The sequence below is a fragment of the Natrix helvetica genome (assembly GCF_964273705.1).
Source record: "Natrix helvetica genome assembly, chromosome: 1".
Lineage (NCBI taxonomy): Eukaryota > Metazoa > Chordata > Lepidosauria > Squamata > Natricidae > Natrix > Natrix helvetica.
The window spans coordinates 44767974-44792128 of NC_138548.1; the positions used below are offsets into that span (position 1 = coordinate 44767974).

The 24155-nt window shown below is 38.3% G+C and overlaps 1 protein-coding gene across 3 annotated transcripts in view; it reads left to right on the top strand.

The window, feature by feature from the left end:
* Window positions 1-24155, top strand: part of CLMN (calmin) — a 97255-nt gene that overhangs the window by 48862 nt on the left and 24238 nt on the right. For all 3 annotated transcript variants that reach the window (XM_081939832.1, XM_081939833.1, XM_081939834.1), the window contains 5 exons: window positions 3545-3606; window positions 5531-5626; window positions 7105-7188; window positions 18102-18194; window positions 23167-23357. In XM_081939832.1, coding sequence (XP_081795958.1) covers window positions 3545-3606; window positions 5531-5626; window positions 7105-7188; window positions 18102-18194; window positions 23167-23357 — 526 coding nt within the window. The remainder of the gene's footprint in view (window positions 1-3544; window positions 3607-5530; window positions 5627-7104; window positions 7189-18101; window positions 18195-23166; window positions 23358-24155) is intronic.

Below are 24155 nucleotides of genomic sequence, written 5' to 3' on the forward strand. Positions count from 1 at the left end.
GTAAATAACATCATCTTATTAAGCAGCAACCAAAGGCAGTGCAAATCCTAAAGGGTGGAGAGATTAAGATTGTTTATCAACTCAGCTTGGATGACCATGGCAAGGTATGCTCTAGAATGTCCATGAGGCATTGTTGCTTGGTTGCATACACCGGTCAAGGCATTCTGGAACCAAGGGGATCAAAGGAATTGGCATGACTGGCCTTGATAATCTGCTTTAATTCTTTCTTTCTTTCTTTCTTTCTTTCTTTCTTTCTTTCTTTCTTTCTTCCTTCCTTCCTTCCTTCCTTCCTTCCTTCCTTCCTTCCTTCCTTTTTTATCTATTATCTATCTATCATTTATTTTTTATCAAGCCTTTATTAGTTTATAAATAACCCATAGTCAACCAAAATGCATAATGTTCATTCTTCTTCCCCCCCCCCACCCAACAACTCTTTGAGGTAGCTTGTGCTGAGTGAGAGTGACTAGCCCAAAGTCATCCAGCTGGTTTTCTTGCCTAAGATGAGACTAGAACTCACACTCTTCTGGTTTCTAGACCAACACCTTAAGAATTAGTTTGAAATAAGATTAAAAGGTAGGACGAATCATCCGTAATTAATATACTTGTTGTTAAACTAGTAATCTTCATTGGGTGACAAATCTAGTTACGTCCATTGTCATACACCAGCAGTATCCATTCAGCATATCTAATAATGTTTAGAAACTAGAGTTTACTCAACTCAGATGCAATCAATATCGTGAAGTGGGTGATATGTTGGACTAGGACAGTGGAGATCCAGATTTTGGTCCATTCTTAACTATGGAAGCCGATTCAATAGCTTTGAACCAGTTTTAATAATATAATAATAGATAATTCTATAGGTAGGATTCCTGAGAGTTAATATCCATACATCTTAAAGTTGCTAAGATGGAAAAACACTAAACTACATTGATAAGGCTGCCCAACTCAAACTATTTGACTCTGGGTGGCATACAACAACAACAAATGAACAATAAACCAAACCACCACCCCCATTTCATCTTAAAACATGTACAAAATATTAATGCAAAATCTAAAAATAGTCTCTCAGCTCTGCCTACTTCACAGGCTTTTTATTTAAGGAAACAGTAAGAAAAGGAGTAATAATACGTTGCCCCGATGTTCTTGAATGCCTGAATGAAATTGGGCTTCCTTGACCTCTTAAATTAAATGTGGGATGTAATTATAATACAATATAAATATGAAATAACTCCCCTGCCAATACTAATGTGTGGTTGAGTGAATGCAAATGGTTCAGTGTATTGTATGAACACAGCCACCTAGCATTCTTTGAACTCCAGGAGGGGCTCCCCCCCTCCCAAATCCATCAACTCATACCGATGAAGTTAAAGCCCCCAAACTTACTTCTTGAATTATGGAGTCTGGCTAGTGCAATGCAGGTGCATATGTAGCCGACTCCAGCCACTTTGGAAGAAGGCCAGGGCCTTCTGAAGATTTTGTCCTCTTTCTCCTTCTTCTCATTCAGCCCTAAACTGATCTCTTGCAGCGTGGAAATGTAAGAGAAGTCAAGGGAATTGTGCAAGACTGTTGAGCGCCCATCCCCGCCATAAATCACAGTGAATGCTGTAACTCTTTTTCTTTTGCATGCCTTAATTGAAAAAGAATAAACTCCTTATGTTTTTATGGAGCCCCAAACTCTTTAAAATTTAAATCCAAACCAGGCAATTTTCCTTTTCCTGCTTATGTTATCGGATTCTAACAAGTGTTACTTTTTTCTGGCATAGTGCCTAGAAGAACCAACCTGGCTGTGTTTTGTATGTAATTAAAATATTTATAATCTTGTTCCTGTTCTCTCAATGCCCTCAGATCCCTCAAGAGAGGCTGTAAACTTTATACATGTGAGCTGCAGCCTAGAAACTGAGCTCATCTAATTTAATTTTAATTTTAATTTTGGTTTCCTTGCTGCACCTTTTCACAAAGGGTAGATGCAAAGAAACACATTCCGTAGGATATGTTACGGCCATGCAACTTTTGTGGAGTGTGTATACACTTTGTGTACTCAACCAATTTATAATGAGAGTCCTATAAAACAAGGGTATTGGCCCAGAGAAAACAGTGAGGGATGAGACCATGAACTAGAACGGGGGAGATCCACTTACAAATCATTGCTCAGCTACCAAGATCAATGGGCAATCTTGTAACATCTCTCAACTGAATCTATTTCATAAATTGCTTTCAGGAATAAAAAGGGATGAGAAGTTCTATGTGTCCAGGGTGGGCTGCTACAGGTTCGCCCGGGTTCGGGAGAACCCATAGTTAACCGGCCAATTTTTATGGCCGGTTTGGAGAACCTCCAAATCCCAGTCCTGGCTGGCCTTGATCCTCCCACCCCACCCCTCCCCTCCCAAAAGTATCCACCCAGCCCGTTTTGGATGCAAGGATGCAGGGCTCACGTGGAGGGTCGGGGGAGGGAAAAAGGGGCCTCCCGGAAGTTCCAGAAGGCTAGAAACGGGCTGCTTTTGCCCTCTGGAGGACCTCAGGAGCCCAAGTGATGCAGTTTTTGCCCTCCCAGAGGTTCAAAGAAAGCCTCCAAAGCCTGGGGAAGGTGAAGGGAACCCACCCACCCCGCTGTGGTGCAGGAGGCCAACTATGCCACGCCCACCATGGCCACACCACCCAGCAATCGGGCAGATAACCTGTTGCTGAAATTTTTGAAGCCCACCCCTGTATGTATCAGCATACGCTTATTGGAGGATTTCCTTGAATCAAATCATGTTTTAAGAACCTAGTTGTGACTGTTTTCATGAGTGTATTTTGCCAATTCAGTTTGAAGGCTTGATTCAGCTTCTGGGTTTCAGAATTGTCACCGTATCTTTTAAAAAATAGTTTGAAGTTGCCATTTCTCTTTTAACTGAAAAAGTGGGTAGAAACAGTTTAAAGAATGGAGCATTAAAAAATCTTAACCCCTTCTTTTTCTTTCGGTACCAGTCCTTATCCCTTTCCTACTTCTTACAGGTTTGAAGATCTATCTAAGCAAGAAAATATGTTGATGCATTTCTAGTATAATTGAGTTGATTCAAGGAATCTGAGATCTGGGATGCAATTGGATAATGTGATTCTATTTGAGTTTTATAGTTTGGTAGATTTTATAAATCAGATGGATAAGCTCTGGCTTAAAGGTCTCATTGTACCCTCCAACACTTTTTCTGCAGTTCTTAAAATCTCCAAACTTATAATTATGAAATATAGTGAATAGGGTCTTTTGTTCAGGAAAATAGAAAAACAGGAGTATTAATTTTTCAGTAGGTTTACCATAGCCATGTTATGCTACATTTCTCTCCCCTGGCCCCACTCCAAAATAGGATCAAAAAGTATGCTTCTGTTCCTTTTGTGATATGATTGTCATTCCCCCATGGTTCACAGTCTGATTTTTTTTTAAATGTCCCTTTCTTCCCCCAAAGGTTGTTCTTTTTGTGGTATGAATGCATATTTTAATGAGTATTTTAAATCTGTAGTATTGCGTTCTTAATAGAAACTTCCCATTCGTTAACTTTTTTTTCTCTAGTGGAGAGGGAAAATGTGCAGAAAAGGACTTTTACCCGATGGATGAATTTACATTTGGAAAAGGTAAGAGTGCTATCTATCATCTATCTATCTATCATCTATCTATCTATCTATCTATCTATCTATCTATCTATCTATCTATCTATCTATCTATCATCTACCTACCTACCTACCTACCTACCTACCTACCTACCTACCTTGGTACTCTGTTTTGTTCTCTGAAAAGTGAGGTTTGCAGATAGGAGAGCATGTGAAATCTTAGGCGATTTATTTAGTACTTAGCCACTTTGAGCGAATCTAGGAAGCCAATCAAGGAAATTCCCGGCTACTCCTTGAATAGGGAACTGTTGGCTAGATTGGACAACAACAACTTGTTGTGGCCACCTTGCTATGCCACTCACCACAGCCACCTCACCATGGGATAATTTACCATAGCCAACTCATCATGGAACAACTCACCACGGGACAAGGGTTACACTAATATCAAAGAAATGATGAAATAGAATCATTAAAGAAAAGATGTGAAAGGAAGGACAAAATGAAATGTGAATGACAAAAATTTAAATATTTTTAAATTATTTTAAAATAATTAAATTGAATTGTGTTTTTTTTATTAAAAGTTTTAATAAATTTTACAAATGTTTCCCCTTCCCCTTCCCTCCCTCCCCCCCAACCCTCCCCACCCTCCAACCCTCCCTCCCCCCCAACCTCCCAGAACAAAATACAGGGCATAAACATTTAACAATCATACGCTAACATAAGCTAACTGATTTTAACATCCTACCTCCTCTTGTGCTTTAATTCCCCTTTTGTTAAGCTAACTTTAGGTAAATTGTAACATTCCTTGTGCCTTCACTCATAAGCTAATTGAAATTTTTTAGTCCGATATTTATTTTGAATATAGTCAATCCATCTTCTCCATTCCAACTTATATTTCTCATCTGAATGGTCCTTCAAATATGCTGTGATTTAAATTGAATTGTTGAATTGCCCTGCAGTGAGTTGTCCTGCGGCGAATCAGCCATGGCGAATCAGCCATGGCGAGTTGGCCGTGGCGAGTTGGCCATGGCGAGTTGGCCGTGGTGAGTTGTCCCATTCCAGGCTAGATTTAAAAGTTCAAAAATATCCAGAAGATGAGAATGGTAAATCACTGCCGTAATGTTGCTAAGAAAATTCACAAATACTGTCCCAAAGATTCAAGTTTTAGTTTGCTTCTGTTCTTTAAAAATGCTGAAGACATTTTTAAATACAGTGGAGGCACAATAATGATGTAAATGTTAGCCTTTCCAAAGCTGAAGGCAAATTTGAAATATTTCCTTGAGAGCAGTGTTTTTCAAAGTTGACATCTTTAAGAGGTGTGACCTTCAACTCTTAGAATTCCCAGCTCGGAAATTCTGGGAGTTGACGTCCACACATCTTTAAGTTTCCATGTTTGAAAAACATTGCTTCAGAGCTTATTGATAAAAGCAAAGAGTCTGTCCTAGATGGGCTCCAGAGATCCAAATAATCTTTTCCTTCCATTCAATTATGTCTGATTCTCAGAGACTTCCTACACAAACGACAGTAAAGAAATACAACTATTTGCTGTCCTATATCAATAGTTTTTATTTTTGCAGCCCTAAAAAATAAGCACAGAAATTCTAATAGTAATAGCTAATGATTCAAATGTATTGGAATTGCTGAGTAACTTAATAACTATGGACAATAAGCAAACATTTGTTTCTGATACAGGATATACAGTAATTTCTTGAATGCCTCTGTGTGAAGTTCCTTTTTTTTTCAAAGATGCCCCGCCCTGAACAATTACAAAATGCCCTAATTAAACTAAAATATTTCCTTTGTTTCCTGAACATTGCCAATTTTACTGTCAGAGGTTTCATTTGACAAAGTTTTTTTTCCTTCTGGATAAGGACTGACTGATTTGATTGATATAGATGGATGCACATTCCAAAGCTATTATTAAATAATTCCTCATTTTTCTCCACAGTGTAGTCCCCCTCTTGAAGTTAAAGATTTGCTGGTTGATATTAAAGATGGCAAAATTCTGATGGCACTGCTGGAAGTGCTGTCTGGACAAAATCTGGTATGTATAACATATATTCTAGGATATATTGTCTTAAAGTTGCCAAGGTTGGAGACCCCTGATGTAAAGCATAGTGGAGCGGTATATAAGCCTAAGTGCTATATTATTCAGAGGTAACTGTGAGGGGAGAGATTACAAAAACAGTATTATGCTGATTTTATGCAAGCTTTGCCCCTTTTGGCATGTGTGTCATTACACTTCATGCTCACACAAAAAGAGTATAGTTTGTGGCATTATGGCACAATATTGTTTTTAATCATTCTAATGTAAGTTCTAGATGCTAGAAGCTACAGATACTTTTCTGAGGGAAAGGAGCAGAATTTGTGAAATAGCTTAAGTGTTCAGTCTATTCGAGAACTTTGTGAGGTAGGAGGAGTTGCATACACGTAGAAGTGTTTGATTATTTTATACCTATTGAGTATATAAATTCTGTATAACTATTATGGAACTATGACCACTATTGTATAAATTACTTTTTATTTAAGTAAGATGTAAATTGTATATACTTTTTGAACTCAAGTGTCTTTGTGTTCTTGTATATGTGAACACATTGCTCTGAAACAGTGGTGTGCAATTTCTCTTACCTTAAGAGCCACACTAGACTGCACAGTTCTGAGTTCATAATCCCAAAGTAAGATGAACTAAAATCCTAAATTAGAGGTGCAGTATACACAAAGACATATATAAATACACATTTTATAGAGTGAAGCCAATTGGGGGACCTTGGACAAGTTACTTTCTCTCCAACCCAGAAAGGAGGCAATGGCAAACCATTTCTGACAAACCTAGACAAGAAAATTGCAGGGACTTGTCCAAGCAGCCTTCAAGAATTGGAAACAATTGAATGGAAAAAATAGATATGGATATAAATACTATAAAAGAGGAAGATATAAAAACATACAAGAAAACAAAATGTAAGATGCAGATAGTTTTCCTTACTGAACGGACATATTTTGTAACAGTGTAAAATATTAGCAGAACTATGTATAAACAGTAAATCAATACTGAAAACTATAGATGAAATAAAAATAGGATTCTATGGAAAAATAAACCTAAATCTTAGATATTAGGCTATGACGTTGGATGTTTATTATCCAAGGATAGTTCCCAATTAGAATCAAATTCTACATTAGATTTCTTTTTTTAATTATGATTATTATTTAGGAAGTTATTCTTGATATCAAAGCAACTCCCATAATATTATTAGTTAGTCTTCCAAAGAAAGAATTTCAGACTTTTCCAAAATAAGTTATTTAAAACCTTTGCAGTCATTATCATATACAGTATTAGTAAACTTTGAGTGAAAATATTGTTAGTGATATTTCATACAAATATCTCAGGTTGAGCTATAGAATAACAAACTTCAAAATCTGTTCTTTTGTGCTATAAATAATTTCACAGTATTCAGGGCTTTACAACATTAGTACCACATGAAGAACTGTTAGATTTCTTTTCAATCCATTCTGATTTTCTTTTAGTTACATGAGTACAAGTCTTCAACCCATCGTATTTTTCGACTGAACAATATTGCAAAAGCCCTTAAGTTTTTGGAGGATAGCAATGTAAGTAGTTTGTGTGATTGTGATTCATTCTGTTAACAAAAATTATGCTAATTTGTGCTAAATAATTATGTCTTAATGCCAGGTCTGTATACAATAGGCATTAAAATCTATTTGGTTGCAAAGAATAGATATTAAAATCTACTTTAGACTAATTCTAAAATCTCGTAAAGGCTTCAGTTGGATTAAATGATTAAAAGAATGCAAAAAATGCTTTTAATTGGCATGCTCTGAATAGCTGAAATTGCTTTGATTGAACTCTTTGATTTTTAAAACTATTCTCAATTATGTTAAGGATTATACTTTTTCTATTAAAGAATAGCCAGAGTTCTAAAATTGTCCAGTAGCTGAAAATCTGAAACAGCTTTCTTCCATATATATTGAATTTCCATTCCCATAGTCTCCAGCCAATGGAGATTGCTACTTGAACAGTGCCAAAGCTGAAGTTCAAAAATTATTGGAGGATATTAAATTGGAGAAGGTCTTCAGAATATTATGACCTCTTAATTTCCAAGACTGAAATCTAGAAAATTTGGCTTGGAAACCAGTGATTCACAATTTAGAGAAAAGCTATTCTACAGGAAATAATGTGTACACTCTGTGCATGCAGTGTGTGTGTGTGTGTGTCTGTGTATGTGTTCCAGCATAACTCTGGACCGCCTCGAGAAATTTCAACCAAACTTGGTACACAGATGACTTACTCTCTGGAAAAAAATACTGTGGGGGTAAGACCACCCCAACACCCCTTGGGGTTTGTGTTCTGTTAAGATACAGCCTTTTGTGCCTTAAAATGGCTTCTACTGTACTGCTGTAAAATGGCTTCTACTGTACAGTGCAGTGGAGTTGCCATGGTAATGGCTTCACAGTACTCCACAAGGGGGCTCCCTCTGGTAAGGGGAAAAATCCAACATTAGAAATTATGGTTGGTCTGGACATTTTCCCCCTATAAATAAATACCCGGACAACGCCGGGTTATCAACTAGTATAAAATAACAGTACTCTTCCTAAAACAAAAACTTATCTTCAGAATATAAAAACAATGCTCTTTCTTCAGTTTAATTGTTTTTTAAAGTTCACATCTACAAGTAGTCTTTGACTAACAACCATAATTGAACCTGGAATTACAGCTGCAAGTCATTGCAGTTATAAATTTAGACATCACATGACTGGATTTGAAAATATAGCCATTTTTTATGATGGTTGCTAAGCGAGCATGACAGACATTAAGTGCATAAGTACTTGAGGGAATCCATTTCCCCCAATGACCATTTTTGCCAGAAATCAGAAGTAAATACCAAAAAGTGGCAAAAATCATGTAATCACATGCTGCAGTGAACAGCTATAGAGGTGAGCTGGTTGTCAAGCACCTAAATGCAATCATGTGAGCACCAGGTGGAGTACAGCTATCTTATCTCCAATAACGGGTTGTAACTAGCTTTGGGGAGGTCCATTGTATCGTTGGTTGTTAAGCAACCAGTTTTAAGTCAAGGACTACCTGTACCTATTTTGACACAACAGAACAATAGTTTGGACACACTGCCTTTTGCCGAGAAGCATTAGACAGGTAGTCATTGAAGAAAAAGAAAAAAAGAACAGAGTACATCGTGTGTACTCCAAGTGTTTTGTAAATCATGCTGTGTCAAAAACAAATGTACCACATTGCAACATTTGGCTGTCTCTCCTTTCAAAGGTGCTATTTCTGCTATTCTTCCTCCTTCTTAATTATTGCTTTATTCATTAGCTATTTGCAGAGCCGATAACAACCTTTTTGTACACACAGATGGCAATTTTCTTCCTAACTACTAGGTACCTCTCTACTTCCAAATGTAAAAAAATAAGCTATATGCCCTTTAAAACCACCCAAAAGTTATAACTCGTGTAGAACTGGACACCCCTCATTTTGCCATGTGACATCGTTGCTATGTGAGCTGCATTGGCTCTCAGTTTTTCATGCAATTCAAGGTGTTAGTTATCAATTAAACCCCTATATGGCATAGGGCCAGGTTATTTATGGGTCTACCTCTTCCTGAAGGTATTTGTCCAGATCAGACCCAGGGAACACATTCCAGATCCCTTCCCTTAAATGTAGTCATCTAGTGGGACTTAGCAAACACGCCTTTTCCATAGCAACCTTGCCTTGTGGAATACCCATCCCCTTGAGATCCAGCAGACACACACACACCACTCTTTTATCCATCTGGTTAGCTATAAACAACTGACGTTTCCTCGGGTGTTGTGATTAACAGATTAACAGAGTTGGAAGAGACCTTATAGATCATCTAGACCAGTGTTTCTCAACCTTGGCAACTTGAAGATGTCACTGGCTGGGGAATTCTGAGAGTTGAAGTCCGGACATCTTCAAGTTGTCACGGTTGAGAAACACCGGTCTAGACCAACAACTCCCCCCCCCGCCGCCGCTCAAGCAGGAGACCCTACACCATTTCTGACAAATGGCAGTCCAATCTCTTCTTGAAAGTCTGAAGTGATGGTACCCAGAAAGCCTCAAGTTGGCACCCAGAGATTGCATAGATGAATAGATGCAGATAATGGATTAGTACCCTGTTTTTTCTTGATTTTTCTTCCATTGTTTGTGATTTTATTATTGCTGCTAGCCATCCAGTATTATATTCCACAACCTGGGCGGCCACATATTTTTTAAGAAAAACCAAATAAATCCTTCAAGTGTATAATTACTTATATTATGAATTTTGGAAGGAGGCCTTTGCCAGCCTTGGACAAAATGAACTTCATCTCAGATAGAAAAAAAATGTGATGAAAGTGTGGCACTAACAAGTAAAATTACAAAATGAAGCTTCAGTAATGTGGGGAGTCATTGTCTTCCTGAATTATTTTTCTTATGCCATTGAATTCTGCATGTGCTGTTACATCATACTTCACTTACACATACTTATCTGGTTGCTAAGGGGTTTAAGATGTCATAGTAAGGTGCTTCAACTTCAGTATGTAAGGTGAAGCTGCTCTTAGGCATAGTGAACTTTTTAAAGGACAAATGGAGTGATTTGATCTGTGTGTCCAGCCCTTCCTGAGGGTACCTATAATACTTGTAAGTGACTGATAATGGGAGGATTTTGCAGAGTAAAAATTAGGATAATATTCAGTAGTAAGAGTATGTCCTAATTTAAGGGGAGTTCTTGAATCTGCAAGAGCTGAATACAGTGGTCATACACAGGAAACTTCTCCCAGCAAGAAGTTCTCCATTCCCTAATTGTTTTTTGTTTTAATCTTCAAGTTATCCTCATGACTTCATGGATATAGCTTAGCTCCTTACTGCTTAGCAACTTTTAATTCCATCATAATTTTTGTACTTCCAACATAGGCACAATAATGATTCAGTTCCGATTGCAATGAAAGCCAAAAAAAACCCCAAACCCTAATGATAATGCAACTTGCAAATTTTAAAAGACATTCTTCATTGTGGACCCATGCCTAACCTCAATTTGACACATATTTTTGTGAATGAATTCTAAATACTGTATGTTTCTCAGTCATTCAGCTATGACAGGTGGTAAGGCTTTAGAAATAAAATGTTTTATAGTATAATCAATATTATACTTAGCAAAACTAATGGAAGTATCAGAGTCTGTTTGACTTCTTAAAGTGTCAGTTGTCTGTAGGCTTTTCCTAAAGTAACAGTTTTGCTTGTGAGCATATATATATACAACTCTATCTTAGTGACAGAACTGAGTACTCCTTGTCACTGATTGTGTTTTTCTATTTTTAGAAACCATATTTTGTGGGATTGTTGTTATTCTGCATTTTGTGTGAACTTAGAAATTGATAAATGAGTCCTTGATTTCTCAGTTTGATGCTCATGGATGTCAATGTGCCTGCCAATGTCTTCTTTAGCGTTTGTTAACTTCTCTACTTCAATGCCCCCCTAAACATTTGGCAGCAGGTTTTTGTGGAAGGCAATTCTTCCATGGATTAGGGAAGGGGAGGGGGCTGGTTTCAATATTGTTTGATTGAATGCTGCTCACCTCCAGCTGTGCAGCCTGGTTCTGGTTTGTGACCTGTGGGGGTTGAGGGCCCCCCACCCTACTTCCTACTTTGTTAAGATTCAGGGTTTTTTAAATAAATAAATTCATGGGAAGCTTGTATAGAATAGAATAGAATAACAGAGTTGGAAGGGACCTTGGAGGTCTTCTAGTCTAACCTCCTGCCTAGGCAGGAAATCCTACACCACTTCAGACAAATGGTTATCTAATCTCTTCTTTAAAACTTCCAGTGTTGGAGCATTCATAACTTCTGGAGGCAAGCTGTTCCACTGATTAATTGTTCTAACTGTCAGGAAGTTTCTCCTCAGTTCTAAGTTGCTTCTCTCCTTGATTAGTTTCCACCCATTGCTTCTTGCTCTACCCTCAGGTGCTTTGGAGAATAGTTTGACTCCCTCTTCTTTGTGGCAACCCCTGAGATATTGGAACACTGCTATCATGTCTCCCCTAGTCCTTCTTTCTCTTAAGCTAAACATACCCAGTTCCTGCAACCGTTCTTCATATGTTTTAGTCTCCAGTCCCCTAATCATCTTTGTTGCTCTTCTCTGCACTCTTTCTAGAGTCTTATTTGCTTATGAAGCAAAGCATCAAGATTAAACATCACTTAGAATGTGTTTAGGCCCGCAGAGAGCAAGGAAAAAGTGGAAATGATAGGAAACTAATGACAAGTGCTTTTTTCTTTTGAAATTTGGTCATCGGGTCATGGGGTGGGGGGAGACAATGGTAAGCTGAAGTGGTACAGAAGGTGGTGAGGAACAGCTTAACTTGTTTGCCTTCTGATAAATGGATGGGTGTTGTAAGTGATTATATTTGCTATGACAGCCATTCGGTGACAATGTCCACACCATGCTTTTGAAGTTGCAAATTTGCCCACTAGCCCCAAAGCATGAATTCATTTAATTGTGTTACTTTACTAACAATGGTTATACAACCTACAGCTCAGCGCAATGAGTGAAGTCAGCCAGTGTCAAACAAGATGTATTTCAGACTTTGCTTCATACGGCATCACTCCTAGTGAACATCTGAGTTCATCTGGGCTCATTTTAAACAAATATATCACCAGCTTAAATATTTAACAGGTAATCATGTGCCTGATCCCACCCTAGGGCACCCTTCTGCAGCCTAATGTACTCCAAATAAGTTGGTTTTCAGCAGTGGTGGGTTCCTACCGGTTCGGACAAGTTTGGCCAAACCAGTAGTGGTTTGGCAGCCTGGGTCGCTGAAATCCACAGTGACCCAGGCCTGCCACGTCCCCAAAACTGTTCTCTGGGCAGCGCTGATGGTGCCGTCATCTTGTTTTTCAGTTCTGCGCATGCACAGAGCAATTTTAATTGCACTGCGCATGCATGCACGCAGAGCGCACACACAAGCGAACCAGCAGTAGTGCCTGCCAGAACCCACCCCTGTTTTGCAGTTCCCACAATCATCATGTTGTCTAGAGCTGAGGAGATCCAGGTTGAATGAGAAAGGACAGTAGTGATGTCTTAAGATTGTACTTTCTTCTACTACGCTTCAGGAGGCATTATATTTGAATTCTTTAAGAGAATGGGAGATAGGAAAACATTTTCAAATTCCCTTGGCAGTAAGGAAAGTTAAAATATTAGTTTAAATATTAAGCCACAAGAGATTCAAAGGGATTATCATGGTGTGCAGCTATGCAGAAACTGAAAGGGTCATGGGAGAGTTCCAGTACTCTTCCTATTATTTAAGAAATACTGGAGGCATCATACTGGAATTTAACCTTGTCACTGGGAGTAGCAGAAATTCCCATGTTTCCATTTTTTGCACGCAGGGAGTGTTATTGGGAATAAGTAAAACATGTTGTTTGTCTTTTGAAATATGCTTCAGTATGCGAACCCTGAATCCCAACCCTGAAATCTTACCTTTGAGTAAATTGATCATACCCTAAAAAGCAGTGACTCTTTTAAAAGCCATGAAGTAAAAATGAATGTAGAAAGCTGATGCCTCCAAGATAGCTGAGAGGGTTTTGAAGCCCCCATTTGCGTTAGAAGCATGTTATGTTCACATGCCCTCGTCCTTTCTCGCCTGGACTATTGCAACACTCTCTACATGGGGCTGCCCTTGAAGAGCACCCGGAGGCTTCAGCTGGTCCAGAATGTGGCTGCGCGGGTTATCATGGGGGTACCTAGGTGCTCCCATGTTATACCCCCTTTAGGCGGCCTGCACTGGTTGTCGGTTGTTTTCCGGGTGCGATTCAAGGTATTAATTATGACCTTTAAAATGCTCCATGGCTTAGGCCCAGGGTACCTGCGAGACCACCTACTGCCACCAGTAGCCTCCCACTGTCCAGTACGATCCCACAGAGTTGGCCTCTTCAGGGTGCTGTCGGCCAGACAGTGTCGGCTAGTGACCCCCAGAGGGAGAGCCTTCTCTGTGGGAGCGCCTTCCCTCTGGAATGAGCTGCCCCTGGAGCTTCGCATAATCCCTAACCTCCGGTCCTTCCGACATGCCCTAATAGTTGGCTTTTCCAGCAAGCCTGGCCTGAACAGAATAAAATAAATGATTAATTTAATTGTTAATTTTAATCTAATTTTTAAAATTTTATTGTTAATATAAATTGGGTTTGTTTTTGGATACTTTATTTAATTTCCTTTTTAACTTTTGTAATATGTGTTTTTTTATGTTGTACGCCACCCTAAGTCTTTTGGGAGAAGGGTGGCATATAAATCCAACAAACAAAGAAACATTTCCAAACGCCCACAAGCTCATATGGCTCTCACATTTATAATGATCCTTATTCTATTCATGCAGTTTGCTGGAACAAATTTATCAGAGTAACCTAATAAATGTAACTTGAATAGAATAATGAGTTTTTAAAGCCTTAATGTAATCATAAAATGGTCAGAAATGGAACAACACAACATAAACTTAATTGCTTTGGCTTAAAAAATTCAGATATGTAACTGAAGGCAAAGTAGTAATTGTGGTAATGCAGAACAAAGACATATTTTAATGCATTCTTCGAACCCACTAGTGCCGGAATGGTGAACCAATGGCACATGTGTCATAGGTGGCACGCGGAACCATTTGTCAGGGCACACGAGCCATTTGTCAGGGCACGTGAGTTTTTTAAAGCCATTTTTAAACCTTCCCCAGGCTCCAGAGGCTTTATAGGAGCCTGGGGAGGGCGAAAAAAGCCTCCCCCCTCCAGAGGCCCTCCGGAGGCTTCTGAGCTTCCCAGAAGCCTCCGGAGCGCAAAAAAACGGCCCTATGGGCAAACCGGAAGTTTGGGAACGGACTTCTGGTTTGCTTGGAGGGTCGTTTTAAGTACTCTGGAGGCTTCAGGCAAGCCTCCTGAAGGTCCCTGAAGCCTCCTGAAGGTCACTGAAGCCTCCAGAGGGCCTCCAGGGGGAGCGGGGGAGCTTTTTCGCCCTCCCCAGGCTCCTATGAAGCCTCTGGAGCCTGGGGAGGGCGAAAAAAGGATTCAAAAAATTGGGGGGTCACGCCTGTAATGTGCGCATATGCACTGGGGGGTCGCACATTGCATTATGGGTGCAGCACACCCATGCACGACCCCCCTGCGCTCCCCCCACTTATGGCACACAAGCCAAAAAAGGTTCGCCATTGCGAATCCATGGTGGGATTCAAAATTTTTTACTACTGGTTCTGTGGCATGGCTTTGTGGGTGTGATGTGGCTTTGTGGGCATGGGCAGGGACAGGTTACTGCAAAATCCCCATTCCCTCCCTATCCCAGTAACCTGCTTTCCAGCTCCATTCTCCTGCTCAGGGCAACAAAAGAACAGCTGGGAGGCTAGGAGGCAGCTGGGGCGGGGCCAGCTTATTTGTTGGTTCTCTGAATAACTCAAAATTTCCACTACTCCAGAACCTGTCAGAACTGGCTGAATACCACCTCTGCACTAGTGATGTATCTTGATATCATGTTGTTCTCTAGTGTTTTCTGCCTCATTGGCTGCTGTAGGTAATGGTGAGTTAGGAGGGAGTCACAAGACAAAGTGTATACTTTGGCATCCATTCAGTTTGACCAATATGGAGCAGGCTTCTGTCCACATTCAATATCAGAAGATGTTTATCATGTTTGTGCTTGAAACAATGAATGCTGTTACTGTACATTTTAATCATTGAATATGTGTCAAAAGGGATAGGGAGTGAGGTTTTAAACTCCATGGGTATGTGCTGTTTTCATGAATTAAGATTGAAACTGACCTATATATATATATATATATATGTAAATACAGAATATATTCAGGAGAAAAGTGAGACCATTGAAACATGAGATATTTAATGAAACCAATGAATTTGACATACTTCTAACTAGTGGAAAAGCAAAGTGTCCAATAAATTGGCAAGCAGGTTATTGGCTTTTTAAAATAATTATTTTATTAAAGATTATAATTACAATAGTAAAAACTAATACAAGCTAAAATAAAATGGATGGGTAGAAATAAAGTAGAAAGTGTAGAAAAGAAATAAAAAAGGAAAAAAGAATTAGAAATAGAAAATAAGTAAAGAAAACAAAGAAGTTACTTCCTACCTTCATCAAAAGAATTAACAATTTTAATAACTTAACACCTTTTCTTAAATACCCCATGTCTTATTTATAAACAAATACATAAAGCATCATTTCAATATTAGTGTCATCAAAAGGCCATTAAGTGTTTTCAGATAACAACGTATCTGTTTTAACCTTGATCAAATAAACCAATTTAATTTCCTTCCTTTCCATCAATTTTAATTTTAGTCCATTTAAATAATTTTTGTAAAACTTGATTTCTCTTCATTTTTTCTGCTCCTTCTCACATGATTCTTCAAAACTTTAACAAGCTTCTTTTGTAAATCCAATATAGGAAAATTATCCAAGTCATTCTCTTATTTATTGTTTGTATATCCACTTTAAGTATTAAAACATCAAGTGTTTCTTTTGTATGTCCAGTGTAGCAACTTTTTCCATGTAATTCTTGTAGCCTGCAATTTATAAATCCACTTTCAACTCAGACTCAGTCTTCCCAAGTAGAACTTGTTCCTCATCCATAACATCTTAAGGCACAATTTCTCCATAGAGGCAGATGTCTCTGTTGGCTAAAATTAACTTCTGATCCCATTGTTCAAAACTATCATTCAGTATGTCCGATGTTGGAGTATTTTGTTTCATTCTGTAATTGTAAATTGAGTTTATGTGCTCGTCTCCTTTAATTGTAATCTTTTGTTTCCTCTAGCTTCCTCTAGTGTCCAATTTTTTAAATCTTTTTTTTTTTAAAAACCCAAAGCCCACCAGATGGAGATTTTTTTATAAATTCCAAAATCTTATATGGAATCTTGGCCCATTTATAATTTTATAAAATCAAACTTTTAATCACTATTGTTTTTTGCTGTTTATTAAAAAAAATAAGTTATTAGTTTTAATTTTATGGAGCCTGTTATTTGTATTCCTATAACTGTCTGGTTTGGTACAGCAACCAAAATGGACAGGTACAAACTTCAACAGAAGAATAACTACAACCAGTCTGCCTTCCATAGAAATCCTGCATATTTCACAGATCAGGAGGAGGGCTGAGACCTGTAGAATGCAGACGCCTCACATCCTGGACATAAACGGTTTCAACTCCTTGAAACATGCTCTATGTGAGGCTGCCTTTAAATATCACTTAGAAGCTGCAGTTGGTTCAAAATGCAGCAGCCCATGTGCTGATCAGTGTTCAACAGAAGAGAACATATTACACCAGTGTTGTCGGCCTTGTATTCATTGCCTACAGGTTTCTGAGTGCTATTTAAAGTGATGGTACCAACGTAGAAAGTCCTACATGACTTGAGGTCTAGATACCTGCAGGACTGCATGTTCTGAAACAAATTGATTTGGCTAGTTCAATCAACCCATGAAAATTACCCCACTTTAAGAAGGTAAAGGAGGGCAAAGCTCAATTGTGCTGCTTTTCATTGATTGGGCTGGTTGTTTCGAAGAACTTCCCAATGAACACCTAATTAGGCTCCCACCTTGCATGAATTTGGGAGGCTACTAGAAAATGTACCTCTTCTGGAGGGCATCTGAATCTTGACACCATGTATATATTGTTTCTTATTTATGCACTACTGAGAGCCCTTATTTTGCAATTTATAATAATACATCTATGATTATAACAAGTGTGATAGAGGTAGATTGTGATGGTCAGGAAAAATAAAATGCACCAGGGGCTGGTAGTGATGTTCAGCCTATAAACAGTGACTGACCCACAGAACAGCTGTTAAATGCAGTATAAATAATACTAATCTGGCTAAGACATCTTCATCTTCTTCTGCTTCTGGGGTCCAGGGGTACTTGGGGATCTCAATGTCAGGCTCACATACAGCTTCATTCATTCAATATGGCCAAATTCCTTTAGGTTGAAATAAAAATAGAGGGATTGTTTGTTGTCTTTGCTGCTGACTGGTATAGAGGAATACCAAGATAACGTGAGGAATGAGTGCATGAATCATTAAATAGACATCAACTTAGGCCTGGAAGGAAGAAGAAGTGTGAAAGTAACTCAAGACAACCCTCATTTGATTCTGTTTGGTTTAGGAGGGTCAGAGTGTGACATTGACAAGCTTTTAAATAGTCCGTTCCTTGATTTGGCCTATCTCAAAAGGGCTGACACCTGGCAAAACAAGGTAGCAAGAAGAGAAAGTGCCAGTCCTACAGGCAAAAAAATATGTGGGGCCATATTACTGTATATTGTAAACTAGCACACCTTATATAGAAGTGAAGATAGCAACAATAGTCAGTAGCTATTGCACTGTAAAAAAAAAGCACAATGTAACCAAAAATTGCCTAGTCTTATTGGAAAATGGTACATACATTCTCTACCTTCACAATTGAAAAACAATTATTTGATGAATGTATTTATTTGAAAATATAACTTTGAAAAATGCAAATCATTTTTCTTTAGGTAAAGCTGGTTAGCATTGATGCATCTGAAATAGCAGATGGGAACTCCTCCATGGTACTCGGCCTGATATGGAACATAATCCTGTTTTTTCAGGTAAAAAAAAAATCCAAAACCACATTTTTCGCTTTCAACAGAAAACAGTTGTATGCAAAAAAGGATACAAATTAAATAGATGCTTGCTATCATCTGTATCTTTTTGTCTAACAACATTGCAAAATTTGGACCATTGCAATGATCCCATCACATGAGCCTCTTTCTTCTCTCCCTTTCTCTTCCTCTACCTCCTTCTCAGGACATTTCCTTTATCCTCACAAATGGTTTTCTTCATCTAGTTACTTATGTCCAGCCTGACTTAAATATTTCTGGCTTTCATCCAAATCTTAGATCAGTCTCCAGTCATTGCATTCTTCATTTTAATGCTGTGCATCTTGCCAATTATGCTTTAAACAGAGATGCAAAACTTGAGGCCCCAGCTAAGGTTACAATTGAATCTCTCACTCCTCAGATGTAGATTCCAGAAACCCTTACAACAAGTCATTTTTATTTTGGTTGAGATAAAAAATTAACATGGGGACACTGCATAGTGTTTATGTTATTTAATGTTACTTACATTTACATTTATGTTAAATCAAATTTAAGTGTTATCCCTGGCCCTGTCCACTTTTTATTCTGTCCTGAGGTAATTTTTAGAATATGATTGCCAACATATCACAAAAAGCCAAGTGCAGGACTCCGTCAAAAAAATAAAGGTTTCACACTGCTTTTTTAAACAATTGTAGATGTGCATTGTTTCATGGCACTAACACTGAAATTAAACAGTGAAATGTCACACACTTATTTACCCATGTAATCAATATGCTTCCAACTATTTAAAAACACCAGTCCGCAGCAGATCTAACTTATACCCTATTTTATAGATTGGGAACCATATTTTGGCCAATAATACTTCTTGTTCATTTCTACTCTCTATAAATGTTGCTGTTTTTTTCCACAAATGAACTTTAATGTGATTGAAAGTTTTATTTATGCCACCCTGATGGATTGAAATTACTAGATGTGGAAATCAGGACTTGAAATTTTTTTTAGGCAGGAGAACAGCAGGTCCTTCAAACCTAATCGATATTCCTTGAGTTTTACCCAAGCAGATCATATGGCTCTTGAATGAATTTGGACCTTTTCCAGGAGGAAAGAATTGCCAGTGTTGAAGAAAATACTTAATTATAATAACTTATCCAAACTATTGTCTCAATCAGGGGATTGGCAATCAGCATTAAATACCACAAATATTTGAGAATTTGTTTTAGTTGCAAAGTCGTGTCTGACCCATCACGACTCCATGGACAACGTTCCTCCAGGCCTTCCTGTCCTCTACCATCCCCTGGAAGAAAATACTTAATTATAATAACTTATCCAATCTATTGTCTCAATCAGAGGATTGGCAATCAGCATTAAATACCACAAATATTTGAGAATTTGTTTTAGTTGCAAAGTCGTGTCTGACCCATCACGACCCCATGGACAACGTTCCTCCAGGCCTTCCTGTCCTCTACCATCCCCTGGAAGAAAATACTTAATTATAATAATTTATCCAATCTATTGTCTCAATCAGAAGATTGGCAATCAGCATTAAATACCACAAATATTTGAGAATTTGTTGTTAGTTGTGAAGTTGTGTCCGACCCATCGTGACCCCATGGACAACGTTCCTCCAGGCCTTCCTGTCCTCTACCATCCCCTGGAGTCCATTTAAGCTCACGCCCACTGCTTCAGGGACTCCATCCATTCACCTCATTCTCTGTTGTCCCATTCTTCTTTTGCCCTCAATCATTCCCAACACTAGACTCTTCCCCAGTGAGTCTTTCCTTCTCATTATGTGGCCAAAGTATTTGAGTTTCATGTTTAGTATCTGGCCTTCTGAAGAGCAGTCAGATTGATCTCTAATTTGAAGAACACCAATATGCAACCTTAATTAAAATGTTGAGGTGTGATTTATCTTGGACTCATGCTTCTTTTTAGACATTTTTATAAAAAATATATTTAAATGCTGCATAACTGTCATTCTGAATTCTGCATATATTAAAGTATATCTTTAGGACAGTCTGGTTGGTACAAGTGATTGTATCTACAGATGGCTTTCAAGTAAATAGGGATTATTTCTGCTTACTCTAATTTGGGCAATGGAGTTATTCCAATTTGGACAATTAAATTTTGCTAATTCCCAAACCCACAAATGCCCTTTCACTTTCTGAAAAGACTTGGAGTTATTGTCTAGATGTTCTTTATTTATTTTGATCTATTTAATTTGTATAGCTGCCCATCTCACATAAATGGTTATGGGAGGGTCACACAGTTAAAAAAGAAAATCCAAAACAGATATAAATAATTGAACAATAAAAAGAAAAACCCGTTAAAACACATTACAACAATTAGACAATCATTGTGGGTTTAATGTACGGGAGATTTAGATCTTCAGGTATCAAATTAGCAAGTACTTCTCTGGAAACTCAACCCCCGTTTGCTATATCGTCTTTACTCTAATTTTAAGAAAGGCAGTGAAATTTTTAGTGACATTTCAAGATTACGTCCTACATTAGAACTTGATAGCCAGCAGGAGAGCAAATGAAATTTGTGCCCTCTTGCCACTAATATAATTTAAATAATTTACACCACTCTCTTATGTAAGCATGTTTCTCCTCAATGGCCAATTACTTTACTTTTACATTACTTTAAATTACTTTTACATTACTTTAAAATGGACAGTGTTTTGAATGGGGAAAACCCCTATTGGTGACAAAAAGAGCTTTTTAGAATCACAAGCATTAGTATTCTCATGAATCTGTTTTAAAAAGCATTAAGTGGAATATTCAGCCTTTCTGATTTAAACTGATTAGTTGGCTAAGAAAGATTAGTCAGATGATGATGATGATGAAATTGATTAGATTACAGGGACCCTGTAGGTCATCTAGTCCAACCCCCCCAATTGCTCAGCCAACTGGACGTTTTCCCCAACAATGGATTTTTGATAGCTTTGTCAAAACTTTATAGCTAGAAAATATACACACTCATTCAATTAAAAACATCTATGGTAACTAGAACACTTAAAATCTTTGTTTTTCCCTCAAAACGGCCAAATCAAAATAGACTTTCTTTGCTAAAGGAAGAAAAAAACTGCCAACATAATTTCCAACCAAACACTTTCTGAGTACTGTATGTGTTTAGAATGGGCCAAACTTCATCAGATAAACATACAGTAGCTGTATGAATGTGGTAAGGAGAAAAAAATGTTACCCTTTCCTTTCAATTATTTTGCCATTTACTACTTTCCTCCCGGCTGCCTCCATTTCAGCTGCTATTTCCTAAATATGATTATTCCTTTAAAGGTGAGCCAAATTTTCAAATGGCAAAATGAGAGCTAACAAGCCAGGAAACGTGAGAAGACATTTCCCCGCCCCACCATCTGTTAAAAAGTAAATATGTCAGGCCTTTGAAAAGCAAAAAGTCTTCCATGCCTGGTGCTGAATATCGCTCATTAAAAGATCAGGTTGTTTATCCTGTTCTGCTGCAAAGTGACATTGGCATTGATTTTAGCATTGTCTTACCGCTATTATGGCATTCCAAAAATACCTTCTTCATAAAGTGTAACTAACACTGGACTCCAAACTGAGCCTGCTCTTTGCCACTTGTTATCTCTTCCAAACTTTGGAGTATTTTTTTTTCCTTTCTATCATTTGATACCTTTCCACCAAAAAGGCATTGCTGAATTCTAATAAATCATATTATTGCCATATATAAGATAATCCGTATTTAGCAGAAATACCTTTCTTTAACATTATTTTTCCATGAATGCTTGGGGGGGGGGGGAGATGTGATGCTGTGTTCTGGCAAAGGCAAGAAGGGTTTGGAGCAGAGTTCATGGGAACACAACTACAGGAAGGCAGAGAGTTGGTTTATACCAAGGGTCAGCAACCTTAAACACTCAAAGAGCCACAAAGTTCCTAACTGGAAGCCCCATTCAGTTCTGGAGCTGACCGGAAGTCCAGTTCCCACACCACTCCTAGCGCGGTGTCCTTATCCCTTTACCTGTCCTAACCGAAAGCCCTATCAATTATGGAATCAAAAGGAAAACCTGTCCTTTGCCATAGAGTGTCCTCCTGGTGCACCGTGCTTCCCCCCCACCCAAACCGGAAGCTCCTCTCAAAATTGTGGTGCAGCAGAAAGATGAAAGAGCCACCTGTGGCTCCAGAGTGTAAACCAGGGGCATAAACAATAAACAGTTGCTGATCCCTGGTTTATACTGATTCCCCTGAAAATCCAATATTCAGGGAAGTAGGATTCTCGGATAACAAGGCAGATACATGAAGGCCTGTAGCACTAAGAGGGAAATAGCAGAAGCACTTTTCTCAAGCAGGCTTTTTGGCTGTAATACAATGCCTTCTCTGACGAGAAAGTGGTCAGTTTGTGGAAGGGTGACACTGTCCAATAGATAGATAAGTAGATTTATTACAGAAAAATCATAAGAAAAATTCAAAAGGTCACCTTTTAGGTAGTGAGCAAAAGCAGTTCACGTACTGTATATATTTAAATCTTCGCTGTGCAACTACATTATTAATGGCTAAGGCACTTTACTTAGCAATAGTTGCACATTATATTCATTTGCCCCCATTGTATATGCAAATTATTTATTTTTGTAAAGCTGAGGAAATAATCCACAGAATAAATATGTTACTCTTAAAGTGAGCATGTTTGTGGATTGTTTGCTTACAGCACCCATACCTGTAATTTGGCCCATATCTGGGCCATGTTACTGCAAAATATTGAGAGGTGGTGTGCATTTTATTATATATATTGGAATGCCAGTTTCCAGTGCTCGTGATGTAGGGCATGGACAGCTGTTCAGCTGCATCAAATTGGCCTCAGCTGAACTCTGGGTCTTAGCACTGAAGAGGTGCCTGCAAGCAGTCTCTTGCCTAAAGCAATGAAAAGGGCTGATTGTCTGGGAAGCATGACTAGATGATAGATCTTTGTTTTGTACTTCTGACCTTAATAATTGCCTTTTTCATTACAGATAAAGGAACTTACAGGCAACCTCAATAGGAACTCCTCCTCATCTAGCCTGTCATCGGGGCCAAGTGGCCCTGATTCGGACACATCTCATCCCAGCACACCTAATGTTGAGAGAAACATGTCTGTTTCAGTGAAGGATCAGCGGAAAGCAATCAAGGCTCTTTTAACTTGGGTTCAAAGGAAAACTAGAAAGTACGTTGATTCCTCTCCTCACTTTTTAAAAACGCAAGTCAATTTCATGGCCTGTTAGAGGGATGAAGAATGTCCTTTTTCGATCTGTTTAAAGCAATGTAAAGGGGATCTTGTGCAAGAACAGAATGTAACTGAGCCTGTTAGCAAGCTGATCCGCTTTCCTGATGTCCCTGTTCTGTGATCTTTGTCTTGATAACACTGTTCTGAATTTCTCTGCAATTGATTTCTCTGTGCAAATCTCCATTATCATACAAAGATTACGGAAACCAGAGTAAATGTACCAGTTCTTTCTCTTGGTATGTATTCTCGGAGAAAGTAGGGAGAATCATAATTTGTCAGAAAATTAAACTGGGATCCAGCTTTGTGATCCCACTCCTCCATTTCTATCCATTAATCTCAAAGAAGAAAGGGGGTATAGTAATCTTGTTTGTCTGGAGAGAAGTTCCATTGTCCACAGATTAATTTTCATCTCTATATATGCATCTTAAGAGACCAATCTTTTGTGCCTGGAATGGTCAGAGGTTTCATCGCCAGTTAAATGCTATTCTAAAATGCAAGCAGCTTCCATGCACCTTCCTTTCCATGTCTTCTTTGTTTAATGGCTTCTTATAGAATTGTGAAATGGGTCAGTGGAATGACACTGTTATGCACATCACATTTCTGTAAGAATATATTCTAAGTCAGAACTCTCTACCTAAGGTTGTTGTTGATTTTTCTGGGGGAAAAATAGAAAAAGCTTATGGCAATATTTTCAAATATTCATCTTGTGCAAAGATAGAAATTCACAGCTTAAATAAA